General features: G+C 40.9%; 3 protein-coding genes across 4 annotated transcripts; 2 read left to right on the top strand and 1 right to left on the bottom strand.

Moving 5' to 3' along the window:
- The first annotated feature begins 925 nt into the window (after positions 1-925).
- Positions 926-6,486, top strand: c18h1orf198 (chromosome 18 C1orf198 homolog). 2 transcript variants are annotated; one of them, XM_071910554.2, is made up of 6 exons: positions 926-1,233; positions 1,924-1,974; positions 3,480-3,605; positions 3,750-3,923; positions 4,080-4,421; positions 4,687-6,486. In XM_071910554.2, the coding sequence occupies exons 1-6, from the start codon at positions 928-930 to the stop codon at positions 4,741-4,743; spliced, it is 1,056 nt and encodes a 351-aa protein (XP_071766655.1). In that variant the 5' UTR covers positions 926-927; the 3' UTR covers positions 4,744-6,486. The 2 variants fall into 2 exon arrangements, with proteins under 2 accessions (XP_071766655.1, XP_071766654.1); XM_071910553.2 differs by having other exon boundaries at positions 4,050-4,421.
- A 3,417-nt stretch (positions 6,487-9,903) lies between these two features.
- clec11a (C-type lectin domain containing 11A) lies at positions 9,904-15,279 on the top strand. Its single transcript, XM_071910560.2, has 5 exons — positions 9,904-10,215; positions 10,983-11,097; positions 11,271-11,378; positions 12,236-12,319; positions 13,002-15,279. Exons 1-5 carry the CDS (start codon positions 10,111-10,113, stop codon positions 13,412-13,414), a joined length of 825 nt encoding a protein of 274 aa, XP_071766661.1. The 5' UTR covers positions 9,904-10,110; the 3' UTR covers positions 13,415-15,279.
- A 221-nt stretch (positions 15,280-15,500) lies between these two features.
- On the bottom strand, positions 15,501-24,986 carry selenol (selenoprotein L). The gene is made up of 9 exons (XM_071910558.2): positions 24,822-24,986; positions 23,929-24,007; positions 23,473-23,526; positions 23,099-23,144; positions 22,153-22,280; positions 20,586-20,700; positions 19,469-19,591; positions 19,124-19,261; positions 15,501-17,321 (listed from the first exon to the last, which is right to left on the bottom strand). Exons 1-9 carry the CDS (start codon positions 24,925-24,927, stop codon positions 17,178-17,180), a joined length of 933 nt encoding a protein of 310 aa, XP_071766659.1. The 5' UTR covers positions 24,928-24,986; the 3' UTR covers positions 15,501-17,177.
- Positions 24,987-25,187: the final 201 nt, after the last annotated feature.

Raw genomic sequence — 25,187 nt, 5'->3', positions numbered from 1 at the left:
CTAGGGCCATTAAAACAAAAAACTCAGACTGTAGCTATTGTAAGTTAGCAAGCATTGCCAGTTTAGATCTGTTCCTGAATAATAAAAAGACTGAGAAATTCTGCTGATGTTTCCTGGTTATCAAATCAAGTCAATGGTGATAACGTCAGCACATTAACAAACAGACACAGTCCTTCCTGTTGGAGCCTGTAGGCCCTCGCTGTAATTAGATTTATGAATTATTGGCAGCCTAACAAACTAGACCAAAGTAATTCAAAGTCTGGGTCCCATCAGTTAACATTACTGTATGTTCACATGGATGAAAAGGATGTTCACCTTCTGCATCTAAGGCGCTTCCAATCTCTCTATTTTGTTCGGAGCAAAGAGAGAAAATGAGTATTAATCATTTGTCTCTTTGCCTCACACATAATCGCTCTTTTCCAGCAAGTGAACATTCAGCAAATTATATACACTATACTATAATCATATACACGAAGTCACTATATAGACTTTGCAAGTCATATAACACAACAATTATTAACAATTCTGTCATTCAGTATATATCTAAGTCTTTGTCGTTAAGTGTTGATACTGTATGACATCTGGATCTGTCTGGCATCCAAATTTTTTTTATTCTTATTGAATTTAACTTTCAATCATGTTGATATCAGACATCACCAATAACTATTCACACTACACCCAATTGTTACAACCAAGCTGTTGTTCAGGTTTTTCCTTATAATTGCTCTGATAAACGTTTTACTGAAGGTGGTATATACACAACTATTGCATTTCTCTAGGCCACCAATAGATGGCACTAGCAGCACACCAACTGATGGAGCTGGTTGTGTTTCCATGCCAACGCCAGAGGTCCCGCCCACCGCCCACACAGAACACTACAGCTTCCTCCTCCTCCTCACAATAATAACAGCTGGTAGTCGGCTAAAAATGGCTGCCGCAACCATGGCGGGGCTCGATGCCCACAGGATGGAGGAAAAGAAGTTGGAGTATTTTTCCTCCATCAACTCGATGGCCAAGAAGATAATGCAGGAACGGGAGAAAATCAAAGCCAAGCACGGCTCGGCCTGGGAGAAAATGACGACAAACGAGCAAGACAACGCTATCGACAACTGGATGATGGATCCTCATATCCGAGCTCGATACGCGATGCACAGAGTTGACCGTGATGAAGTGGTCTGCTACCCTAAATTGCTCATTCAAACGGGTCAGAAGATAGTGCATTTCGGCGACGAGGTAGTTATACTATATTCGTATTCATATTGGATAGTCTTTTGACTGTATTTAAAGGACAAAATTGGTAGTTTAGCCATATGTTGCTGGCTAGCCACGTAGCCGATGAGATATGTCGATAGACGTCACGCTAGCTAGTAGCCCCGATACGTGCCATTCTCTTGTTTGGGGAGAACGTCACGTCGAACTCCTTTAAAAAAATCTGTCAATTTGATGTAGCATTGATTATCGACAAATGTAAATACCCAATGAAATATAACAAAATACGTTTTCTGAATCGTTCGTAGGCAGTCTTCAAATCGGCATACTTATAATCCACCTAGCAAAACTTAGTTGTATTATTATTCAGTATTATATCAGTAGTTATTATTATTTCAGTTTAAATGTTATTTCAGTTCTTTTAGAATTGCTTCCCATGTACTTACGAGTTATTCCAACAGTCTTCTTTCCCCCAAATACACCTTGGGGGCGGTAGCGAGCAGAGTGAACCAATGTTAAAAGTTGAAATGTTATTGACATAAAGTGCTGCTTGGTGGATTATATGTATGCCGAATTAAAGAGTGTAGTTTAACGTCTCAGAAAAGGTCCTCAGTCGTAGTTAAGCTGCTCTTTGTAGAGGAGACCTCAATTAATAATATGTGACTGTTTGCGTTGATGCTGTATGAAACTATTACATTGTTTGTTTCTGTTTAGGATATCACCTGGCAAGATGAGCATTCTGCCCCCTTCTCATGGGAAACTAAGGTAAACAGGGTTCAGGTTTAGCTAGACCTGGCTCGACACAGCTAATGTGCAGTAAAATACATATTTGTTAATGATCTCAGTTTTATCTTTTGCCAACTGGAAAGAAATTGAGTCCAATTTCTTTCCAGTTGGCAAAAGATAAAACTGAGCATCCGTTAAATTGTAATTACAAGTTGGAAACACAGGGTTTATTTTTATAAACTGTGGTCGTGGTTATTGGTGCTGAACACATTTCTATATAATTTGGGGTTATCTTTGATTCATGTTTAAACCTCAAGCAACTCACTGAAAAGCTGGTTTCGACATCTTCTGTCCGATTTAAGGACAGATCCGCAATTAGAAAGTCATACATGCTTCAGCATTATTATTAATCAGAATTATACAGATTTTCCAATCCCCCTTTTTTGCGATCCAGGATCAGACTGATCTTGCTGATTTGAGTCAGTTTTTCAAAAAATATAAGATAGAATCATTCTGATCCAGATACAACAATATCAAGATTACAGAATCCAGACTGTGAGTCTTTAAATAGGCCTTTATCTTTCTACCTGTTGGACATGTAATGTTACAATGTTAGGCCGAAAAGACATGAGTGAACTAGATGAAAATGTTTGAAACATAGTTGTTAAGTTCAGTTGTTGTTAGCCTACAAAATGGCAGTTGGTATGAGACTTGATAGGTTTATTCATTTAATCAAATGTAAACAAACACTATTTTTCATCTATATTCAAGATTTATACACAGTATTTCCCCACATCCTCACCAGTTACATCAAAATGTCATGGTTCTACTGTATATGAAGCCCTTCACATCTCTAAATCCATCCTAATGTTGATTAAAGGTAGGATTGGATTACCCAATCCAAATCCCAGTCTGAATGATTGATTAGAATCAGAATCAGTTTTCAGATTGAATCCAATAAAAGCGAAAAATAGAAATGAAGGTAACATTTTAAACTTACAATTTTAACTTATAAGACATAAAATAAAACACTGGAAAGTGTAGAATATGGGACCTTTAAGTCACATTTAGAGGTCCTCACATGTTCCTTGGTGTGTCTTTAGTTATTTCTGGTTATAAATCAGTCCAGTCATGTAGATCTACGTATATATTCTGTCAGGGCCACAGCTGTTTTTATTTTCATATTTCTTTAAGTTGCACAACTGGTCTCATATTTCATGTTGTTCACCATTAAAAAGGTCTTAAAAAGTCTTAAATTTAACTTCATGAAACTTGCAGACACGTTGAATTAAAACTGTAGTTGCCACCAGTCACTTCAGCTCTGAAAGCCTAGTGTAAAAATTGCACTTCTGACACATATACAGACACATTAAAGCAGATCAAGGTTATTTCACTCTGTTTCCAGTGTCCTAGTTTTCAAAAAGTAAGTTTGCCTGTTTGCAACTATTGATATTATGAACTGGAGCGAGGTTTTCCACCCACTTCCAAAATATCAACTGTAATCAATAGTCAATAGTGTCCTTAACTCTGTTCCCATCTTTCAGAGCCAGTTGGAGTTCAGCTTGATAGCGGGCCCTGTGGACCAGGGCGTCTTGGCCTCCCTGGCGGACTCGAAGACTGTAAAGGTGTCTCATACCAGCCAGCTTAGCAAGAGCACACCAGCAACCAAGGTATTGCTAGGCTTCTTCTGGGTAGACCTGTTTGTGACTGTAGTCGTTTCAATCTGTATTATATGATTTTGATTGATTTATTGATTGATTGAATGATTGATACTGCACAAATCAAGCCCTAAGACTGTGACTGTGATTGTGAAGGTCTCCGGCAGCGAGGGCCTGGGCCGTAGGCCAGAGGAGGAATCGTCCTTCTGGAAGATCAGCGCTGAGAGGTCCAGGCTGGAGGGAGAGCAGGCCGACTTCCAGTCCCTGACCCCCAGCCAGATCAAATCCCTGGAGAAAGGAGAGAAGTCCCTCCCCTCCTACCTCCGACAGGTAAGCATAGAACTATATCAGTGTTTCCCTATTGTACATGTATAGATATCCAATAGAATTTGAATTTAAATGTAATACTAACTGTAATACAAACACTATTAATGTTACCATAATTGTTACTAATAGGAGACTTCTGTCATCAACACCCCCTCCAAGGAGCCCGAGGCGGTGGACCCCCACCCTCCGGCTTCTTCCCGGTCCGCCAAGCAGCGAGCGCCCAAGCCCCCCGCGCCCCCGCCCCCTATCCCCATCGCCGTGACGACCACGCCGGCGTCCATCTCCATCGCGCCGAGCCCCGTGCCGCCCATCAGCGTGTCGTCGACGGTGGCGGGCTGGGAGCGCGCCCAGAGCACCCTGCCGTCGGTCAGCAACACCGTGGACGAGGTGTTCTCCTCCAGCCTGATGTCCAACAAGCCCTCCAACCTCTCCGCCGGCCTGGAGAGGGAGAAACAGGTGGAGGACCCATCCGCCCTGGCCACCAGTCCCACCTTCGCCCAGGTAAGTGTGGGGGAAAGACGTTCTGATTCATTCAGATTCCACATTCCATGCATATATGTCAGGCTGGGGACACACTACATGACTTTGAGGCGGATAGTAGCCACGCTACGGCATCACAACACATTTTCAAGGGTTGCTACTCATTAGATGTGTGATGTCCAGTCCTTTCCGTTTGTTCAACTGTCTGTTGTGTCCTCAGCATTCGTTTGACCATGTGTAACAGAGATGTCTCTTTTCTCTCTCTCTCGCTACCTCCCTCCATCAGTTTAACACCAGCAACAGCATCCTGAAGACTGGATTTGACTTCCTGGACAACTGGTAAAACCGCAGCGACGGCCAGTCACCGCTCCGAACGACTCACCCTCGCCATCACTCTTTAAAAAGGGCCGCGATGCCATGACTTCAGTATTCCACATGTAGATTTAAGCAACACTAACAGTTGAACTGAACACGCTACATCCTCGTATTTATCTTCAGTGGCTTGTTAAGGCATATCTCACTACCTGTGTGCTTGTGTTTTCCCATACTGAAAGAGTTTCTCCTCCTCTCAGACTAGGGATCAATTTTTAGAATTTCTTGCCAAACATCCCCTACCCACAAAATGCTTAGTAACCACTATCCCTAAAGGTGCGTTCACACTGCAAGCAACTTGGTTGGCAGGTCGCTCTATTCTGAGGCTGCTATTGTATTAATGTAGCGGTCTGCAGCTACAAAGTTTGGAACAGTATGTTTTGCTGCTCTGGTATTACCTTTTATAATGTTACATTGTTTTGATGCGTTAACATAGCTAGCTAGCTGGGTAGCATTGAATGAACAGAAAAAAATCAATAAAATGACTTAAGATGCAACTGTTCTCCAAGCATTGCTTTTGAGAGGTTTATTCCTGTAGTCTTTCAAATAAAAGTTGTAGAGAACTGGGAAGCTTTGAATGCCTGGAATCAACTTCTCATGTGAGGAAGTGCTGAAACCTGATTGGCTGTTGACGGCCGATGACCGCTAAAAGTTCAGCCGTGGCCGACTTTTCTCAGCTTACAAGCTTATTGACTTTCCACACATCGGCCAAATTTCCCAGGTCTTCCAGTGACTTGTCGATCATCTTGCTAGCAGTGTGAACGCACACTAATGGTGTTACTTGGCTCTCACCATCATGTTTCCTCTAGACACTATTCTGGCTAGCTAGGATGATTTTGCACTAGGGGGCTAGCAGGCATATAAAATTTCCATCCTTGCTAATAGCTGACATCCTCATCCAGTTTAGGATGCGTTTTGTTTGTTATGAAGATTGGGCTCTCTGATGTGGTTTTCTTTATACTTAATATATTCCTAGAAATGTGTGAGTTTCAGAGGTGAAGGACTAGTGCACAATGCTACTCCAGTGCAATTTGAGATGGGATGAAGGATCTGTGGAAAGGGTTCCCACCGGTCATGGAATTCATGGGATATCGTGGAATTTTGAGACGTGGGAAGTCAAGGAATTTGCTAAATTCTCTGGGGAAGTCAGGGAACATCAGGGAATTTTACAAATGGGTCACTTTACAGGAATATAGCAGAATGTATTCTCCAGCTTGTTTCAAACGTTGCATTAGCTGGTGGTTTTCAGTGGAAACCAGATTGAAAGACAACATTAATAAACCAGCAAAAACAGTTTTAGGTCATGGAAATGCTCCGATTTAGCTACGGAAAGTCATGGAATTTTACATCAGGGCCATGGTGGGAACCCTTTATATTTATTTTAGGGATTCAGCTCCTTGCCAACACCCGTCATCCTCACCCCTCCAAACCTTTAAGTGTCACCTTTTTATATTCCAGACCTCAAACTAGTGCTGAGCAGAGCTAGTGCACATTTATAGTGAAACTACGAAGCATTCAAGCGGTATGTTTTAGGTAAACAAGCATGTAGTGATTTGTACCACTCGCGTTGTAGATGTAAAATCCAGTTTACACGACTAGAGTACTATTTTACTGAATTTTGTATGTAAAAGTATATCCATTGATTGTATCATATGCTATATATTGCACTCATGCATTTTGAGGTCACCGGTTGGAAGTGAGTAAATAAATGAAACTCAAACTTGGGTTTTTGTGCTTTTCTGTTTGAGCCATTTCGGTTTCTCTTCAAGGATGTACATTTTTTTCCCATTTTTTTTCAACAACCCCCATTCCTTTGTAATGGATATACAGTCCCGACTTTTTTCCCTTCATTGCTTTTGTGTTCCTGATCTCATCCTCCTGACCTAGTTTAATGAAGGCCACATTAATATACCGTCTCCTAAACATCTCCTAGGAGGAAAAGAGGAGGTCAAGCCGGTGACATCACAGGAGCCTCTGTTGTGGTTACGAATGCGACAACAGTGCCGTGTGGCGTATTTTGATTTCAAGGATTTCAAGTGTTTTTTTTCTCCAATGTTTTCTCCAAGATTAGTGTTTTCCTGCTCGTTTGATCACATCCCGCTCGTCCCCCATGACATCAATTCCTCCAACTTGAACCTCAGATCCAAAATACCAGGAGGAGGGAAGGATGTCCGGTGCTTAGAGAGCCGTGTGGAGCCCAGAGGAAACTTTCTGCCGTTCAGCTAAACAACCCATCCACCCGGTTCAAGATGTCCAGACCTCGACCCAATGCCTCCCACAGTGCGGGGCAGGCGTTACACAATGGTTACACCCCCCCCCCCCCCCCCCCCCCTTCCTCAAACCTACCAGTATTCTTTAAAACCTGTAACACCTCTGATATGATGCAGTTTGAGTGATATTTATTGTAGAGTTCATCAATACTACACTGTCTATGGGAAGCCCTTAACCTGAACTGATTCTAATGGGACAGTTTCATCATGTATTATCATTACTATGAATTTCAGTGGAGAGTTTTAATGTCCCATGATGGTCTAAATGCTGTTTCAGAGGCTTTTCCACCCTGACAAGAATACAATTCTGGGGGGAAACACTGAATACTTTGATATAATAATTTGAAGATGAATATCGGTACAAAATATCGGCTATCAGTGGCTTCAATCCTCATTCAAAACCCATTAAAGGATCTACATGTTCATACATAATTTTATGTTCATCGCCTACTGAACTGAGCCACGTCTGTCCATTCCTGCAGTCTTCCTGCAGCCTCACCCAGCCTTCCCAGACACTGAATGGCTGCTTTGTCAGTGTCCTAATTCAGCTATTTTTGGCCACAGACGCTCGGGTTAGTGAAAATCATTTCATAGTATTACAGGAGGACGTCCAATTGAGTCCCTGCTTTACTGTGTAATGTACCTGCTGTCAAATAGGCTCATAATGCAACCTGCTCCTCAGCCATTACATTTTTTTTAACTAATAAGACGAGTCCCAGACAGGAATTTCCCCCTATTTGTGAAACATTCTACCGGACCGGAAAGTCTTGAGATGTTTGGGAATTGAATTGGATCATTTAGATGTCTTGAGTATAGAAAGTGCATGAAACATCAGGCAAAAAGTATGGGGAAAAACCTGCTGTTCAGTCCTAACATAGCACTTAGGAGAAACTGCTTTTAAATTCAATGCCCCTCATCAATAAAGTTATTATTATTATAGGAATGAGCGACAATCTTGTTCTGCATCTGTTGTGCATCTTGTTTTAACAGTGGAGCATTTCAAGCATTTGATTATGAATTTTGGTTTTATTAGGAGCCTTTATTTGAATGAAATGGGATATGGATTATTTGACAACCGTAATGCTTTAGCCACTGTCTGGACACTGAACAGCTGTTGCGGCAAAATTTGTTTCCCCTAAAACATGTGTTTCCCCTGGCGGTGTGTCTTTGTCTCCATTTCACGCCTAGGGGAAAAAAAGAACATCATTTGAATTTTTGCGGATTGTTTTCCTATCACTGGCTTTTCAGATGGTGAAACAACAATATGAATCATTACAAAGAATGAAAGTAGCCCACTTGAAAGTAGCCTAGTTGCCTCATTATGAACGGGTCTCAACTTGTCATTTATTGGGCACATTTCTTCCCGATGATAATTTCCACAACACACACCAAGGACAAAACAAGGGGAAACAACTTATTTTTTTAAGGGATACAAATTTTCCACAACATTTTTACGCACATCTTCTGTTCAAATCCAAACTTCACTACGAAACCAAACCCCTTCATTTTATCCCTGAAATGTCCTTAATTTCTCATTACATAAACATTAATTATCCATTAAAAAAAACAAAGCTTTAATAAAGTAGGGTTAGTATAATGGGTTTATAAGAGATTTATTCATGGGTTTATTCACAGAGACATTAGAAATTAAGTTTTTTTTTTTATGCCTTTTGTGCAGGTTTACAGGTTATTAAGTGGAAATTAATGGAAAAGTTCCTGTCTCCCTGAAATTTTCATTAAATTAGAGAGTAAGGAATTGGGATGTTTAAGGAGGCTTCGATGGGATCTCCATTAATATCTCCCTTAATTAATTTTAAGGGGATTTTGCATGAATTAAGGGGTGAATTAATGTAAATGAATGAAAATTGTAAGGTTATTTTAAGGGATTGCTGGTTGGTAGAGTGAGGTGTGGAGCAAGTTTAGAGTTTTGGAACGGAACGTGAACATGCAGACTTTAAAAAAAAAAAAAAAAAAGTATCTAATGATTCCCATTGCTCAGGCTCAGTCCCTGTCGCTCCACTGTGGCTCCTCCCAGTCTCCAAGGGAGTCGCCTCCCTTTGGAAACTCTGCCGGATTCTTTGTGGCATTTTAACTGGCATACCTCCTGTTACAGAGCTGTTCAGCTGCACACACACACACACACACACACACACACACACACACACACACAGTGCAGATTCACAGCAGACCGCGCTTCTCGTACCAGTTTATTTATTTCCACTGGGAAAAAGCCTGGCATGTCAGGCCCGAGATTGAGGCTGAATGAATAAGAGGAACGTGTGTGTGTGTTATGTGTGTAAGTAAGTGAGTGTATGAGCACAGTATGCTCTTGTGTGCAGGGATGTAGCGGAGGGTAAACCCACCTAAACTCAGTTTATCCGGCTTTTTTATTTGCAGGAATAGAGTTTTGCCACCATTTTAGCCAGAGGTAAATATGCATGATGCAAAAAATCCATAGTAAACATCATAGTAAAGAGTATGGAACTGATGCAAGTTACATGAGGATAGGAAAAGCTTCAATGAATGCTTTTCTGAAAGGATAATTGTTCATATTGGTGATTGTTTGCCTTAAGATGGGAGGTCATTGTTTACCCACTGTTTTATTTTTTACCTTGTGTGTGCGTGCGTGTGTGTAAAACTGCAGTGTTCACACAAAGAGTGGAAATGGGAGGTGGGAGCAAAAACAAAGACTTTTCCTGTTGTTTGTCTGGAGGGGAGACCCGTCCTGAACAAGGCAGAGAGACAGAGAGAGAGAGAGAGAAACCAGACAGAAAGTGTGCGCAAGACAGCCAGTGATGTAATTTTGCATTTTTGTCCGTGGGATTTCAGCTTTTTTTGGGGGGGTTTTTGGGGCACATTCACCAGCGTCCCATTCATGTCTAATAATTGGAGATTACTGTTGTTTTCCTGCAGCGTTGGATCACATCCCCGAGGGTCAAAGTGAGGGAAGCAGGAGTGTGTGAAAGGAAAAAGAGTGGAGTGAGTGTGTGAGAGAGAGAGAGAGAGAGAGAGCGAGAGAGAGACTCGGAGGGGAAGAGGGACTGTGCTGCTGGAGGAGAAGCAGAGTTATGAAGCAGAAAATGGGACCGGCCGCCACCTTGGTCGCTGTGCTGTGTTTGTGTTCGCTGGGTGTGTGTCTTCCCACGGGGACGGCCGACGCCACGCCAACACAGGTCAGGACTGTGTGTGTGTGTGTGTGTGTGTGTGTGTGTGTGTGTGTGTGTGTACCATGCAGTGAGGAGTGAAGACTGTGATGAAGCTGACTTTTGGCTTGTGGTAACTCTTTAGCATGCTGTAAAAAAACAGAATGGGTAAAACAATAGGGGTTGAATACTTTATGGGGCCACTGAATAGTTAATGGCATGATGTGAAGTTAAAGGATGTTTTCTGCATTTTTTTTCTGATGATTATATTAAAACGTTTATCTGTGCTTGAGTTCTTTGAAGTACAATTCATCAATTGCCTTAGAGCATATATAAATTTAACATGTAAATCTAACCCTATTATTATTATTATTATTATTATGATTAATAATAATAATAATAATAATGAAAATAACAATAACAACATAATACTACTACTACTACTACTACTACTACTACTACTACTACTACTACTACTACTAATAATAATAATAATAATAATAAAAAAGAAAGAAAGAAAGAAAGAAAGAAAGAAAGAAAGAAAATAATACTAGATCCCTAGGGTACAAGAATAAAATAGTAATAATAATAATAAAAGAAAGAAAGAAAGAAAGAAAGAAATAGAAAAGAATACTAGATCCTCAGGGTACAAGAATAAAATAAATGAACAATAAAATAAGGGAAACCTTATCAATATTCTGTTCTCATTGAAATGATGCTTAAAAAACAGGTAGGCCTAATTTGGTGTGTGTGTGTGTGTGTGTGTGTGTGTGTGTGTGCGTCCGTGCGTGCGTCAGGCAACCCTGCTGGAGGTGAAGAAGGCAAGAGGAGACGTTCCAGATGATCTTCCAGAGCCTGAACCGGAGCCCACCAGCCCTGTGTCGGACTTCGAAAACTCATACAACTACATCTGTACGTCTTCATATTCATATCCAGCAACCCGTGTAGTACTGATCACTTCTACAATAAACCTGTAGTCAATCAAACTGCTTCATATCCATCATATCAGAGGTGGAAGACCCATTCTCTTCTGTTCTCTTTCCCCCTTTTTCGTCTCTCCTACCCTGCTCTGCTGTATTCCCCAGTGTCCAGACTAGCTGGTATGGACCAGGCCATCCACAAGCTGAACGTCGGCCACTACACCCTGGATGTGAAAGTCAGCCAGCTGCTAGACCGCCTGTCCAGGATGGACGGTAAGACGGTCACATGGCCCTAAAGCACTCCTGATTAAATCCAGATCTCTCATTCTGTGTGGGCTTTTTCCCTTTTGGTTTAGCGGTGCGGTCTTTTTCCCCAGCGCATTTGTGTGACCACAGTACAATCATACGCAGTGATGTAGTGGTAAATGAAAGGTGGTTAAACTATGACCTCAAGTCTGTGATCATTATATGGCAAACATCCACCAGTATGAACAAAAATCCAAACATGTCATCCCCCACCAATGAAGTACCAATCAATAACAAATATGTCACCTTGTCTGATCTGTAATTGTAGTGCCCTTCGTTTTGAAAATGCTGGAAAGCAGCGGTGAGATGCATCTTTACCCCCAAGTTTTGTCAAAATCGGATCAGTGGTGTCCGAGATATCTTGCATGACAGATGGACAAAGGAACAAACGAATGAACAAGCCCTTAATCATTGTTATAGTCTCAAAAGGTCTCAGTCTCACCCTCCAACCTTCACCTCTTCCACCCTGTCAGTACCACCAATGGGTCTATAATTAGAAACGCATGTTGCATTGCCGAGCTTTGTTCAAGCCCACAGAACTTGATTTTAAATTCTAGTCAAGATCCCAAGGTTTCCAAAGATACTAAATATGCCATGCTGAATTACAGGGAAATGTGTATAAAATAGCTTCAATGAAGCGTGCAGATACAGAATATGTATGTGACATTGTCGTATAGTTTTTTCTAACTTTGAAGCTACTTAAGGGGAAATTTGAGGAGGAAATCAGAGTTCAAGGGGTTCCGAGGGAAAAGTCATGAAGACAATTCTCTGCATTAACCTTCACGTTTCCTCATTTCTGTCGTTCCTCATCTCCAACATGACAGCTAAAGTAGGGGAGCTGGAGGACAACATCCGGGAGGTCGACCAGCACAGCAAGGACAACCGCAAGGAGATTGGCAGACTGGAAGGTGCAAAACTGAGCGTTAATGTCCCTTATTTATCCATTATCTCTTCAAATCCCTCTCTTTCACCCCTCTTTCACAAAAGCATGGGCATCAGTTGGGTAATGGCAAGGTGTGATACTCACCTTATCATAGTCTAAGTGAGTCCAAATTTGATCTTGTAGTTTTTTTCATAATAATGGAGAGTAAAGATCCAGAAAAAATGCCATGGATCTACTTGGAAGAAAAATATCACATCAGGGAACATTCCAGACTAAGGTTCCCTCTGAGCTGATAGTTTGGTGACCAACTTCTATGGACTCTGCCATAGCTTTCATAAATTTCACGAGGCTAACCCTTCACCTCCATGTATCGTTTATGAGAAGTGAGTCAAAATCTGATCTCAGTTCCACTTTGTCTTTGAATGGAAAATGGAAGAGAGAATTGTTACGGCTATGTTGGGATTTCCCAATTCATGTGACCTTATGAAGATCTTTACGAAATAATACATGGAAAGTATCAGAGACTGTTGGTCTTCCTGGTGTGTAACATTACCTTAAGTAGCCTCAAATATTATAGCGAGAATTTGCTTCGATGCTTGACCACAGAACACACCCAGTGAAACAGTCGCGCTTGGTCTGCATGTACCGTTAGGGTGGAGTGAAATGACATCCCTGAACCATCTCCCTTCGTTTTCTCTGCCTCATAGGTTGCCAGAAGGGGCACAGGATGGGATACAAATGTTATCTGGTCTACCGTAGCTACGAGGACTACGCCGGAGCGTCCAGGAAGTGCCTGGAGCGCGGTGGACGCATGGCGATGCCCCGCGACCGCAGGGAGCAGGAGGCCCTGGCCGACTATGTCAAGACCTTCTTCCACCCGGGGAACTGGCCCGTCTGGCTGGGCGTCAACGACCTGCGATCCGAGGGCATGTACCTCTTCGACGACGGGACGCGAGTCACGTACTTCCAGTGGCGCAAGCACTTCCTGTCCAGCCAGCCGGACGGAGGAAAGCGGGAGAACTGCGTGGCGATGTCGTCGGACGACGGGGACTGGTGGGACCACTACTGCGACCGGACCATGAACTATCTCTGCGAGTTTGACGAGAGGGTGGCACTTTAAAATGGACACTTTTTAAGAAATAGCATATAAAGTAATTTTCTCTTTTGCTATCCTATCCTAAACTATGCTCTCCAGTGGATGATTATAATAAGGCAAACAACCATCATACTATGTACTATGATGTATACTATGAATTTCCCTGAGAAAGGTTTATGTCAGCCTAAAAAAGGTGGTAAACTATTCTGGAAATAAGGAGGGTAAACTGAGTTTAGGTAGATGTACCTTCCACCACATCCCTGGTCCCACGATTCGGCCCAGTTTCCCTCATGCCAAATTCATCTTTCTAGTTCCATTGTCAGAGTTTCCTTAATCTTTGTTTTCCTCTATGTTGACACTAATTCCATTTCATGTATTTGGCAATGGACTGTCTCTGCAGACTTTGGAGTGTCCCTTTGGAGGGAAAGACATGATTCGCCCTCCGCTGGTTGCATTCAAAGGTGAGAAAGGTGAACTTGTGCTTGAAAGGTGAGATATTAAAGAGGAACTAAACCCTAAACTCAAATCTGTGTAAAACCTGACATCTCATCTGACAACAAATTGCCATCTGCTATTGGCTGATCTTTGGTGCCAGGTGATGTCACCTTCTATAGAGTACAACAGGTGGTGACATCACCTGGCACCAAAGATCAGCCAATAGCAGATGGCCATTTCAGTAGCAATGCTTTTTACCTTTAGATGTCAGGCTTGACACAGATTTGGGTCTAGACCACTTTTGTGGGTTTGCTGCCATCTAATGGTTAAAAGCGTGCTATTGCAATTGCCATCTGCCACTGGCGGATCTTCGGTGCCAGGTGATGTTACCTTTTATAGAGCACAACAGGTGGTGACATCTGCTTCAGATGAAAGTTTCACAATATTTTGCTGAAATTAATTTGATTGTTGGCCATTGTTTAGAACCTTATGCATTCAAAACTGTTCTGGTAAAGTTTATGCAATTGATTGGTCACAAGAAGTTATTTTTGATTGATTGCTCACAAGAAATAATTTTCTATTATTATTTCTGGTAAAGCAGAACATGTATTTTTCAGCCACAAAGATGCTAGTTATCACTTTCCTTCCCCACTGAGGGACACTTAAAAATACAGCAAATCTCTGGTAGTCCCTGGAAATCAATGTCAGCTTGACAACAACTTTGATTTGAAATGTGTTAACTGTAACCATGAAAGAATGGAAATGTTTCCTGGTGAAAAGTTTTCCAATTATCCAATTACCATGTTCTAAATGTGCAGTATGTTGTAAAAGACATATCCATAGTATTAAGTTCATGACAGTTTGAATAGTAATGACAAACAGTATCAGTATCTTGCAGGATAAAAACATTTGCCATGACAATGTTTAAATGTTCAAGTTGAAAAATACTTAATAGCACTTATATATGTATTGTTATTTAAGTTATATATTGAACAGCATTGTGTTTTAGACAGATTATATAATGACCCATTCAGTTGCACTGATATGAATGTAAACCAGTCCGACTCAGCTGTGTGATTCAACATCTGGAATTCAAAACATTTTGTCCAGAGTTTCCAAAAAAAGGGAAAACATGAAAAGCCAGAGGCATTCCTTCAGAATCAGCACATACTTTGAACACAACAAACTCAAACCAAGTCAACTAAAGGACACTAAACATTCATATTACAGTATATTTAGGCTTTCCAGGTTTCAGGCTACTCTGCCTACCAAGCTCTCTCCTGGTCAGGGGAGATATTTAGGCCAACAAGGTCTCAGGCAGGGCTTGTTAAACATTTCTCTATATTTCTGGGGAAGCATAGGCCTACATTTTGGGCAACTGTCTCATTGCTGAGTCTACTTTTAATCCCATAATAATTACACATCATTATATGTTCATGTATACTGGATCAGACTCCTACAGTATGTAAAACAATGAAGATGCACATAAAAGGCTGAATGTGATTATTGTTGCTAAATGTTTATTTAAGATTGGCATGATTCACAGTATCATTTACCCAGCAGTCATTAAAAAAAATCTTTGCTTGATTCATCATACCAGGTGGGTTAGTTTTAAAAATGAAAGCCACACAGCAAAAATAATCAATTGTGTCCAACCATTTCAGATGTTTTGCACAGACCACATAATGTTCAGAGCATTAGAAATGACATTAGAAAGATTACATCCATTAGGTGTCATACTGCTATTTCCTTAAAGGTCCCATATTCTCCACTTTCCAATGTTTTATTTTATGTCTTGAGGTCCATTCAAAGCTGTGTGTGTGGTGTTATGTACCAAAAACACTCTCAATCCATTTTTACACGTTCATTTTCCAGCATTTCTCTGAGCCTTACCAAGAACAGGCTGTTTCTGTCGCTGTGTCTTTAAGGCTCATTAATATTAACGACCCCTCTGTTCTGATTGGCTAACCGTTTCAAGAGTGAAACGTGAGACACCGCAGCCCGGCAGCTACAGGTAGGGAAAACTCTCCGGTAATAAACAATGACAACCGCTCAAGCGCTTTGAAAAAAGCACTTTGTCGGTCTATTATTTCTTACAAAAATGATGAGCGAACCTTTGCGACGCCACAAAGTTACGGAAGTCCAAACTTCGCTTTTCTAATATGGATTGTGTGGATTTATTTGGCGACCGTGCGTTTTGATTCACCATGTTTAGATAGCACATCCAACTCCTTTATAATCAAAGAGGTAAGGGGAATCCTGTTTTACACCATATGGACCTTTAAAATTGCAACTACATTACACACTGTAGCTGCATAATTACTAAACCTGGGTCAAGTAGTTTTTACAAACCGTTTCTATGGTTTGTTTTATCCCACTTAGGTACAAAATGGCTGGAGGTTACTTACCACACAGTATAACACAATAGGTGACAGAACATTAAGACAATCACAGGAAGTACATGGAAGTCAATTCAATCTACTATTCTGTGATTGACATCTTACCTGAGATTATCTGATTTTTTTTAGATACAAGCAACCAAAAACAAACATTATTACATCCCAGATAATGTGAGGCTGGATTCTTACACAGGCACAAGAGATTGTCATATCTTTGCATAACTGATATGCTCATGGTTGTCTAAAGAGGGGGTGGGGGGGGTGGGGGTGGGGGGGCATTTCAATTCGATTTTCCCTGTTTCACTAGACATGAAAAGATCACATCTGCAGCACAAGAGCTTAAAGCTCCACCCCCACCAGCCACTAAGAAGAAATTTAGGTCTGAGAAGTGTGCAGTTTACTGATGTCATGTTATATGATTTGTGGGTAATGAAGTGCTTCAAATTAAAAACAAAAATCAATTATCTCTCACTGCCACTTGGGGCAGTGAGAGTGCAAAGTGCAAAGTTGCCTAGTGCTGCTTTAAGGCAAGACCTGGTTAAAAATGCTACTTTTAAATCATTTTAAGTACACTGACAATTGAACCAATCAAAATTAATTTACATTTACCCATTTGCCCATTCAAAGTAGCTGGATGGATTTCAGTTGTAATGCAGCATTAGTCAGCAATTGTATTACTCATTCAGAAATACTGCCATCACAGCACTGATACAAGAAGAAGACCAGTAGTCTTTGCCACACGGTTTCACATCGGTCACGCCTCTTCATGATGTCATGAGTGTGAGACGTGACGTCATCAGCGTGGGCCAAAGATCTGCTCTCCTGCGGTGTCAGTGCCGTGTTAAAAAGAACGCACTTTACCCTGAACCAACCCCAGTGTCTATATGTATGTCTACATTAGTGTATTTGTGGTCATATATCTTCCACAAGAGTTGGTCCAGATATTGGTGTTTCTATGCAGAGTTGGTAGAGCAACCTTCAGTAGGCCTATTCACGGCCTCCAGAAGGTCTGCCACAGTCGGCCTATCCAGAGGGCTTTTAGATGGGTGGGAGAGGAGGACCTTGCCTGCCTCATCGAGCAAAAAGTCACCTCCCATCTGAAAAAATAAAGTACAAAACACATAAAGATTTTTATCTGTTAAAGGTGCTCCTTTAACAGATATATCATTGTCAAATTAATTGATAGGCTACCTTGATATAATTACTGTAAACAAATGAGATCATGGTCGAGACGATTGGTAGCCTCTATCTCACACCAGTGGTTTTGTTAGTGCTAGTGTGTGCCCCTCCCTGGTGTCTTTGTGTTTACTGACGAGGATAAACATGGAAGTGATTTTTCCATCAACCTTTCACTCCTTCCACCATCTGCCGTTGCCAGAAACTCTGAAAGCTTTAGCTGTTTGTGCTGGAAGAACAGCGCCCTCTTCCTGTTTTGTGCCGTAAAGCAATCCAGCAGAAATCCAAATCCAGCCTGGTGGCACACAATGTAAATTGCAGTGTAGAAGCCGGTAGAGGCTGCAACTTTTCAGTCATGGTCTCATTTGTTTAGAGTAATCCCACTAATGTCTAAAAATTAATGTAGTAATGATTTATTTATGTTAAAATGCTACACATCACACCTTTAAAGATGAGGCTTTATAGCAGGTGTGTCAAACTCAAGGCTCGCGGGCCAAATCCGGCCCGGCACCTCGAGAGCTTGCAAAGAACATAATTTGCGCAATACAATTCTATGCTGCATTAAGGAAGTACGGTGTCCATAAACTACATGTCCCAGAATGCATCCTGATTTTGTCGCACTGAAGTGGTCTAGCCGCTAGCTGTGCTACCAAGCACAGATCACGCATCAGTGATGACAACCTCCACGCTGTTTTACGGATTGCTACCGCAGAAGACCTAAAGCCAGACATCGACGGACTGAACTCAGGGAAACGGCATCAGTCATCTGGCCAGAAAACAAACAGGTAAGCATTTTAAAAACCTTCACGTATACAATATCATGAAATGTATATCATTTTCAATCAAGCTAGGTACAATGTAATATGTGTGCATTCTAATGGTTGTGCTTGTGTTTTGTATGTTTTGTATTTGTTATTATGTGCAGGGATTGATCCATGGATTAGGATGGTGTGTGATATCCAGGCTGATCACTTGGAGAGATCTACTTGGTGTGTCCAGGCAGCATCACTGTCACATCCCACTTAGTCCACATCATGTCTGAGTAACCTGAACCAGAACCTGGTTACACAAACTGAAACAACCCTTATTGTTATTTTGACTTTATTACTTATACTACTTTGTATATTTCATTTTTTTTTTTATAAATTGTATAATAGTTGTACACTTGAATGTCTATTTGCCATTATTTTTCCTAGAATTCTGCTTTCAGAGCAGTTATTAATTATTAAGTTATTACTAAAACCAATAATAATCGAATGCAGAGGCAATTATGTAATATGATAACAAGTAGATACATTTATATAGTTTTACATTTACAACCGGCCCTTTGAGGGCAACCATAATGCTGATGTGGCCCGGGATGAAATTGAGTTTGACACCCCTGCTTTATAGTATTAGAGTGTGATTTAAGGGAAAACTAGCCATCACTGTGAACCACTGACTTATCCCTTCATCAGAAACAAGTAGTGCAACAAATTACTATTTCAAACTCAGCAATAATATCACAGTTGCCAATCAATTATGTTGTTATTTTTGTTAACAGTATTTTCTAGTAGTATTTACCATCTGAAAACTGAGTGAACAGTATTTTCTAGTAGTATTTACCATCTGAAACCTGAAGTGAACGGTATTTTCACGTGGGAAGCTCGTATCTACTGTCTTTCCCAAATGACGTGAATGCAGAATCAGATCCTACAAAGTAAACCGCCTTGTCCATTTGTACCTGATAGATGTCTTCCAGCAGGCGAGGGGGGATATCAGGGAAGTCTCTGTCCACAGCCACGTACTCAGAGTAGTGCAGCAGGTAGCTGAACTTCAGCACCTTGGCATAAGACGAGCCGAGGCCAAAACCCCTGTAGATCTATGGTAGAATGTACATTAGAGCAGCATAACTAATTATTAACGTAGCAGTGGCCAAATCTGGACATGCTTGGCCAAATCCACACACACACAGTTTCCCAGACACATTAACATAAAACTCGGTGTAAATCTAATGCCATCTAATTTTCACTTACTGTTTTTTTTTTTTTTTAAATCAAGGGATTAGGGTACACACACACACACCCACCTTCCTCTGTGGGTCCAGCAGCATGTGGAAGGTACATCCAGTCTGCTCCATCCACAGCCGAGCTCCCTCCACGCTGCCGAAGGAAATAACCAAGACCCGCGCCGACCGAGCCTCTAGAAGAGCCTGCATACAACAAATCTCATCACTTTCAATCCAAGTCATTTACACAAACACAAGATCTTCTGTTAAGACTTTAGAAACCTTTACAAGTCATCAAAGTACAAGTCAAAGTCAAGTCCCAAGTCACCAGAACCCAAGTCAAGTCAAGTCTCAAGTCTTCTCTTCATGCATCAAGTCAAGTCTCAAGTGATTAAAATTGTGACTCGAGTCCAAGTCATGTTCCTCGAGTCCCCGCCTCAGATCCAAAATACAGAACGATAAGACAACAGTGTGTAGGAACAAATCACTCTTCATACAAAATTGACTTGTGGGACTCTATATTCACAAACAAGAACATGGCTTCTCCCATATAAATTCTGTTTTTACAATAAAGCAAAAGAGGTTACCTTCAAAATTTTGCACAGCATATACCCAAATAATATACTTATTCATACGTTCAAAAGATATTAATGATATTAATTAATCTCTCCCTCACTTGTCTTTTAATCGCCACTACATAATACTACAGGTCACAATTTTAATTTGAACTTTAAAGATATATTTTTTTTATTTTGCTGGTAAAAGTCAAGCCTCTCGAATTCACTGTTAATTTGATGACACTTATGAGCAAAAATTATATGTTGTACATAATTGTAGATTTTCAAACGATATACCTAAATTTCCCATTCTAACTACAACTCACCTCCTGGACTCCTAAAATGACACAGCAATAAAAATCTGTCGAGTTTAAACCATAATAATTGATTGATTTTTCTTCTTTTGTAAATTACAGGGCATTAATTACAAATTAATGAGTGGAAGTAAGTATGCAAGTCAAATATACGTAACAACTAGTTATAGCATTAAAATAACATGCAACCCGCTTTTTTATCAGCGCAAATGTGGATGATGCCGTGCCTATTCTCCAGAACAGAAACTAAGTGTGAACATGCCATTGCGGTTTCAAACGGTTGAAAGCTGACTGAAGCGGCATCATGTGGATTGGAGGTGGACCGACCTGACTGGCCTCCAGCTCAGCCACGTGGTCTCGTCACGGCAGTCATCCAAAATGTCTGATGAGAACCAGCAGCAGCTTCTGTCCCTTGCCCAGGTACTGTCCCAGAGTCACACTCCTTTTAACACACAAGCAAGTACAGATTCAGTAGAGTGTCACGATGACATGTAGAACGAATTAATGATCAGCCGTCTGTTGCACCAGTTCAACCTAAGTTCAGATGTAGTTTGGACGTAAATGCTTCTCTTAATCCAAGTTAACGAATGACTAAAATGTTATTGGTTGCAACTGAACTAGTTCCAACGTAGACGTAAGTTACACATTAAAATTTACATCTACCCCCTTCTAGGTGTAAAATCTTCAGTAAAATAGTCATTGACATGGCCAATCGATTTGATAGCTAACAGTTAAATAAATGTTTTGGGGAATTGCATTAGGTCCACCTACATATCTCTTACCCTGCTGACATTAACAGTTAAACCACTTGATATCACGATTGCTGTCTGTATTAGTTACATCTAGTTGTTTATAAATATTTATGTCTGTGGTACAAATGAATCCTATTACTTTGTACTAGATACCTATGTGTTGATGTTTGTGGATGTTGCATTAGCAAGGTTAATTATCTTGCTATCATGTAAGTTAGCTAATATTAGCTTAGGCTGCTGTTAATTGGGGCACAAGAAATTCATTTTGGTACAGACATTATTGGCCAGAGGTGAAAAGTCTCACTGAGACTATGTTAATGAGGTTAGTGGTCCCTTTACTGTCTACTAGTTAAGATGTAACTTAAGTCTCCATGGTGCAACTAAACAAAGAAGCTTTAGTTTCAATGTAACGTTCAGTGTAGACTTTACACCCTAGCTTACATACTTTACACCCTACCTTACATACTTTACACTCTTGCTTACATACTTACATCCTATCTTACATAGTTTACACCCTAGCGTACATACTTTACACCCTATCTTACATACTTTGCACTCTAGCTTACATACTTTACACCCTAGCTTACATACTTTACACCCTAGTTTACATACTTTACACCCTATCTTACATACTTTACACCCTAGCTTACATACTTTGCACTCTAGCTTACATACTTTACACCCTAGTTTACATACTTTACACCCTAGTTTACATACTTTACACCCTAGCTAGTGTGCAAATCAGATGTATTTACAACAAGATAGTGATACCTGACCAGATACTATGGTTAGCTAGCTAACAAGCTGACATTATCTACACACTAAATCAGTCAGATGTGTCAGTGATGAAATGATCAGTCCCCAGTCAAAAACAACACAGAAATTAACAATGTCTATTCAATTCTGTTGAGATGGCTCAATTGAAAAAATTAATTGAATTGAATGAATTTAGAAATACAATCAGCTGTTCTCAGACATTGATGCCCAAGAGCTGTGGACCTCCAATATGGCCGCCAGAGGGTGTGTTATACCATCTGAAAGTCTTCTATAGAGGAGTGAAGTGTCTCACACTGACTGACTGACCTAAATGTATCTCTTGATGACCAAAAAATAAGTGTGTGTGTGTGTGTGTGTGAACCCACTCTCCACTTGTTGCGTCGGTGACGGCAGTATCAGCACTCAGGCTGTCTACTGTGCTTCCTCCTGCCAGCTGTCCGTCTGTTGTCTGCAGACCTCTGTCCACACCCTCCAGAAAGGAATCCCACTCACTCTGTGAACACATGAGTTGAAACAAAATCCACATCCATCTTAATCACACATTCCATAGTCTTGGGTGTAATGTTGCGACCGCAGATTAAGAATCAACCATAGTGGCGCAACACCAAGCAATGTCTATGAAATGTCTGGAGAATTCGAATAATCTAGAAACAATAAGAGTCAAATATCTGTGGAATTAAAAATGTCCTGTCAACTATAGTCATCGTGGACTGGAATAACAAGATGGTGGCACCTGGACTCGACATAATTCTGTGCTTCTGTTTCTGAACTAACAAGAGCGGCGTTGATGTCTGGACCCATATGGAAGGATTTCGTTGTTGATTTAGTATTGAATTGTAGAACTGTCTACACTGTACTCAGGGAGATAATAGTGGTGAGAGTGAAACCTGTGATTAGGTAGAATAGTCAATCTGTACATTCTCTAATTGGAGACCCCCTGGAACCCCCTCAAGGACCTCTAGAACCCCCTCAAGAACCCGTGGAAACCCATCAGGAACCCCTGGAAACCCCTCAAGAACCCCCTCAAGAACCCCTGGAAACCCCTCAAGGACCTCTGGAACCCCCTCAAGGACCTCTGGAAGCCCCTCAAGGACCACTGGGTGTCCCCCATTTCCGCTGTATGGGATGTATAATACTGCCAAATCAGGAGGCAGACATCTTGACATGTTAGAGTGTATACTGTGTAAACACACTAGAGTTTAACTACTAAGTAGACTAGACAGTGTTAGTGTTGCATATCATCCCTTCTCGCCATTCAATAAAACATTAATGACAAAACATAATCTTTAAAAAGTGTTCACATGTACAAACCTCCAACTGCAGGAGCTCATCGACCTTCTCTCTCACTGCTGTGCGGCTGGTAAAAGACAACAGAGAGAGAGGTGTCGACATCTAGCTTACATTTCCATTAATTACTAATAAGACAGAGGCAATATATCACATTAATTATTGATTAATGATCAGCTATCATAAAAATTAGGGTTCGACCAATATGGGTTTTTGAAGACCAACAGCCGATATTTTGTGCTGATAACAACTTTAAATTTGACCATTTTCATGCCTAAAAAATTCCAAGTATTCAGTGTTTCCCCTAGAATTGTATTCTTGTCACAATGGAAAAGCCTCTGAAACAGTATTTAGACCATCATGGTACACTAAAACTCTCCACTGAAACCCAAACTTACTGGTAAGACTTCTGCCAAATGGTCTCTGCTTCACTCCTCTTCTTCACTCCAAGGCTGGTCAACCATAACACACAGCACAGTCAGTTAAATTGAATATCTCAGCACGTATCACAATCTCACGTGAATGAATGACAACAGGCAGACAGCAGTTCGTTCCAAAGAGATTTGTCTTGGTGGAAAGTACAAGAAGATATGGGTTTTTGGACTGAAGCTGCCAATAGCTGATATTTTATGCTGACATTCAGTATCTTTGAATTTGACCTTTTTCATGCCAAAAAACACAAGTATTCAGTGTTTTATTCATGTCAGGGTGGAAAAGTCTTTGAAACAGCATTTTAGACTGTCATGGGACACAAAAACTCTCCATTGAAAGCCTGATATATTGTGGTGTCAGACAGCCAATCTGTAATATTTAGTCTAATTCACTGAATCCATGCTTGTTGAGTGCAACCCCACCTCTTGTAGAAGTCTGCCCCTGCGGTCATCAGCCCAAATAAAGTGGTGATCTTATTGGGGACAAAATCTTCCAGGGAGGCTGTATGAGAACAAAGAGCCATAGTTAGTGGTGGATCAGGCTTGTGCAATACTGTCATTGTGTTGGCAATGGGCATGACAGGGATTACACTACAGCGCCTTGCTCAACTTCAAATACCAGTGACCTTTTAATCCGCTGGTTTGATCACATTGATCCTGCTTTAACAATGCACGGCAAGCATACAGTATTTTATAGCTACAACAAACTATGAACTCAGTTGAATTATATTACATGTTAACTGCACAAGGAGTAACTAACATGGTTCACTCCAACACCTAGCCTCATGAAGTAAGGAAGAATAAATGCAGCTGCAATTTAAAAGGATGTTTGTTCACTTGTTTACACTTGCCCTGCCGTTCCATCTTGTATGGTGAAAGCGCAACGCCAAAACTCTATTCAAAACTATGGCCAGGTTGATGCTGCCTTGCTTACCGGCAAACGTAAGTACCCGAGAGAACATGACTTACAAGCCTTTTTGAATCATTAGGGTCCCCTCTTCAATTCGGCATTGATATAAACCACCAAACAGCACTTAGTGCAATGGAATTTCACCTTTTTAAAATTGGTTCACCTGCTATTGCTACAATCTTCTCCCACCAAAATACACCGACAGCGAGCAGTGCAGAGCAATTCTTCTTCAGTTTATAAAGACAGCCGAATATACCAGAAGACCCTATCGATTCATACAACGTCTTAAGTAATGTTCTAAGAGGTGTGTACGTTAACTGACAATTCAAAATACATTAAATTGCCAGATTTTTAATGGAGCTTCACAATACAAATACACGCAGGCTAACACGAAACCAAGTCTTACCTTGTGCGTCCTGCTTGGCAGTCTGTAGAAGGATTTTACCTAAATTGACCAACAGAGTCAGACCACCTGTTAGAGTCTCCTCTGACACAGTCACATCCTCAGCCATGCTTATTAGCCTTACTCTCAGCTACAACTGAGGGCAAGTTAACAAGCATGTAGACTACAAGGAACCCTGACTGAACAGAGATCACATGACAAAATCTTGACAGAGCTTAACACCTAGTGGTGAGCATAAAGACTTGCAAGTGAAAGCTATTTGGGTACATTGTATTACAGAGAAATTTCTTACCATTATTGGAGGGTAAACCCACCTAAATTCAGGTGCAATGAGGTATGTGCAATATATAACAAATGACATGAATATGA

This window comes from Centroberyx gerrardi, chromosome 18 (genome assembly GCF_048128805.1).
Source record: "Centroberyx gerrardi isolate f3 chromosome 18, fCenGer3.hap1.cur.20231027, whole genome shotgun sequence".
Classification (NCBI taxonomy): domain Eukaryota; kingdom Metazoa; phylum Chordata; class Actinopteri; order Beryciformes; family Berycidae; genus Centroberyx; species Centroberyx gerrardi.
This window is presented reverse-complemented; position numbering and strand designations above follow the sequence as displayed.

What these genes read in the sequence shown, in the direction of transcription:
- c18h1orf198 (XM_071910553.2), top strand. Translation starts at nt 928, where the DNA reads ATGGCTGCCGCAACCATGGCGGGGCTCGATGCCCACAGGATGGAGGAA. An exon ending in CCTTCTCATGGGAAACTAAG is followed by an intron (nt 1,975 to 3,479) that starts GTAAACAGGGTT and finishes CCCATCTTTCAG; the next exon opens with AGCCAGTTGGAGTTCAGCTT. An exon ending in AGAGCACACCAGCAACCAAG is followed by an intron (nt 3,606 to 3,749) that starts GTATTGCTAGGC and finishes GTGATTGTGAAG; the next exon opens with GTCTCCGGCAGCGAGGGCCT.
- clec11a (XM_071910560.2), top strand. Translation starts at nt 10,111, where the DNA reads ATGAAGCAGAAAATGGGACCGGCCGCCACCTTGGTCGCTGTGCTGTGT. An exon ending in CCGACGCCACGCCAACACAG is followed by an intron (nt 10,216 to 10,982) that starts GTCAGGACTGTG and finishes TGCGTGCGTCAG; the next exon opens with GCAACCCTGCTGGAGGTGAA. An exon ending in CCGCCTGTCCAGGATGGACG is followed by an intron (nt 11,379 to 12,235) that starts GTAAGACGGTCA and finishes CCAACATGACAG; the next exon opens with CTAAAGTAGGGGAGCTGGAG.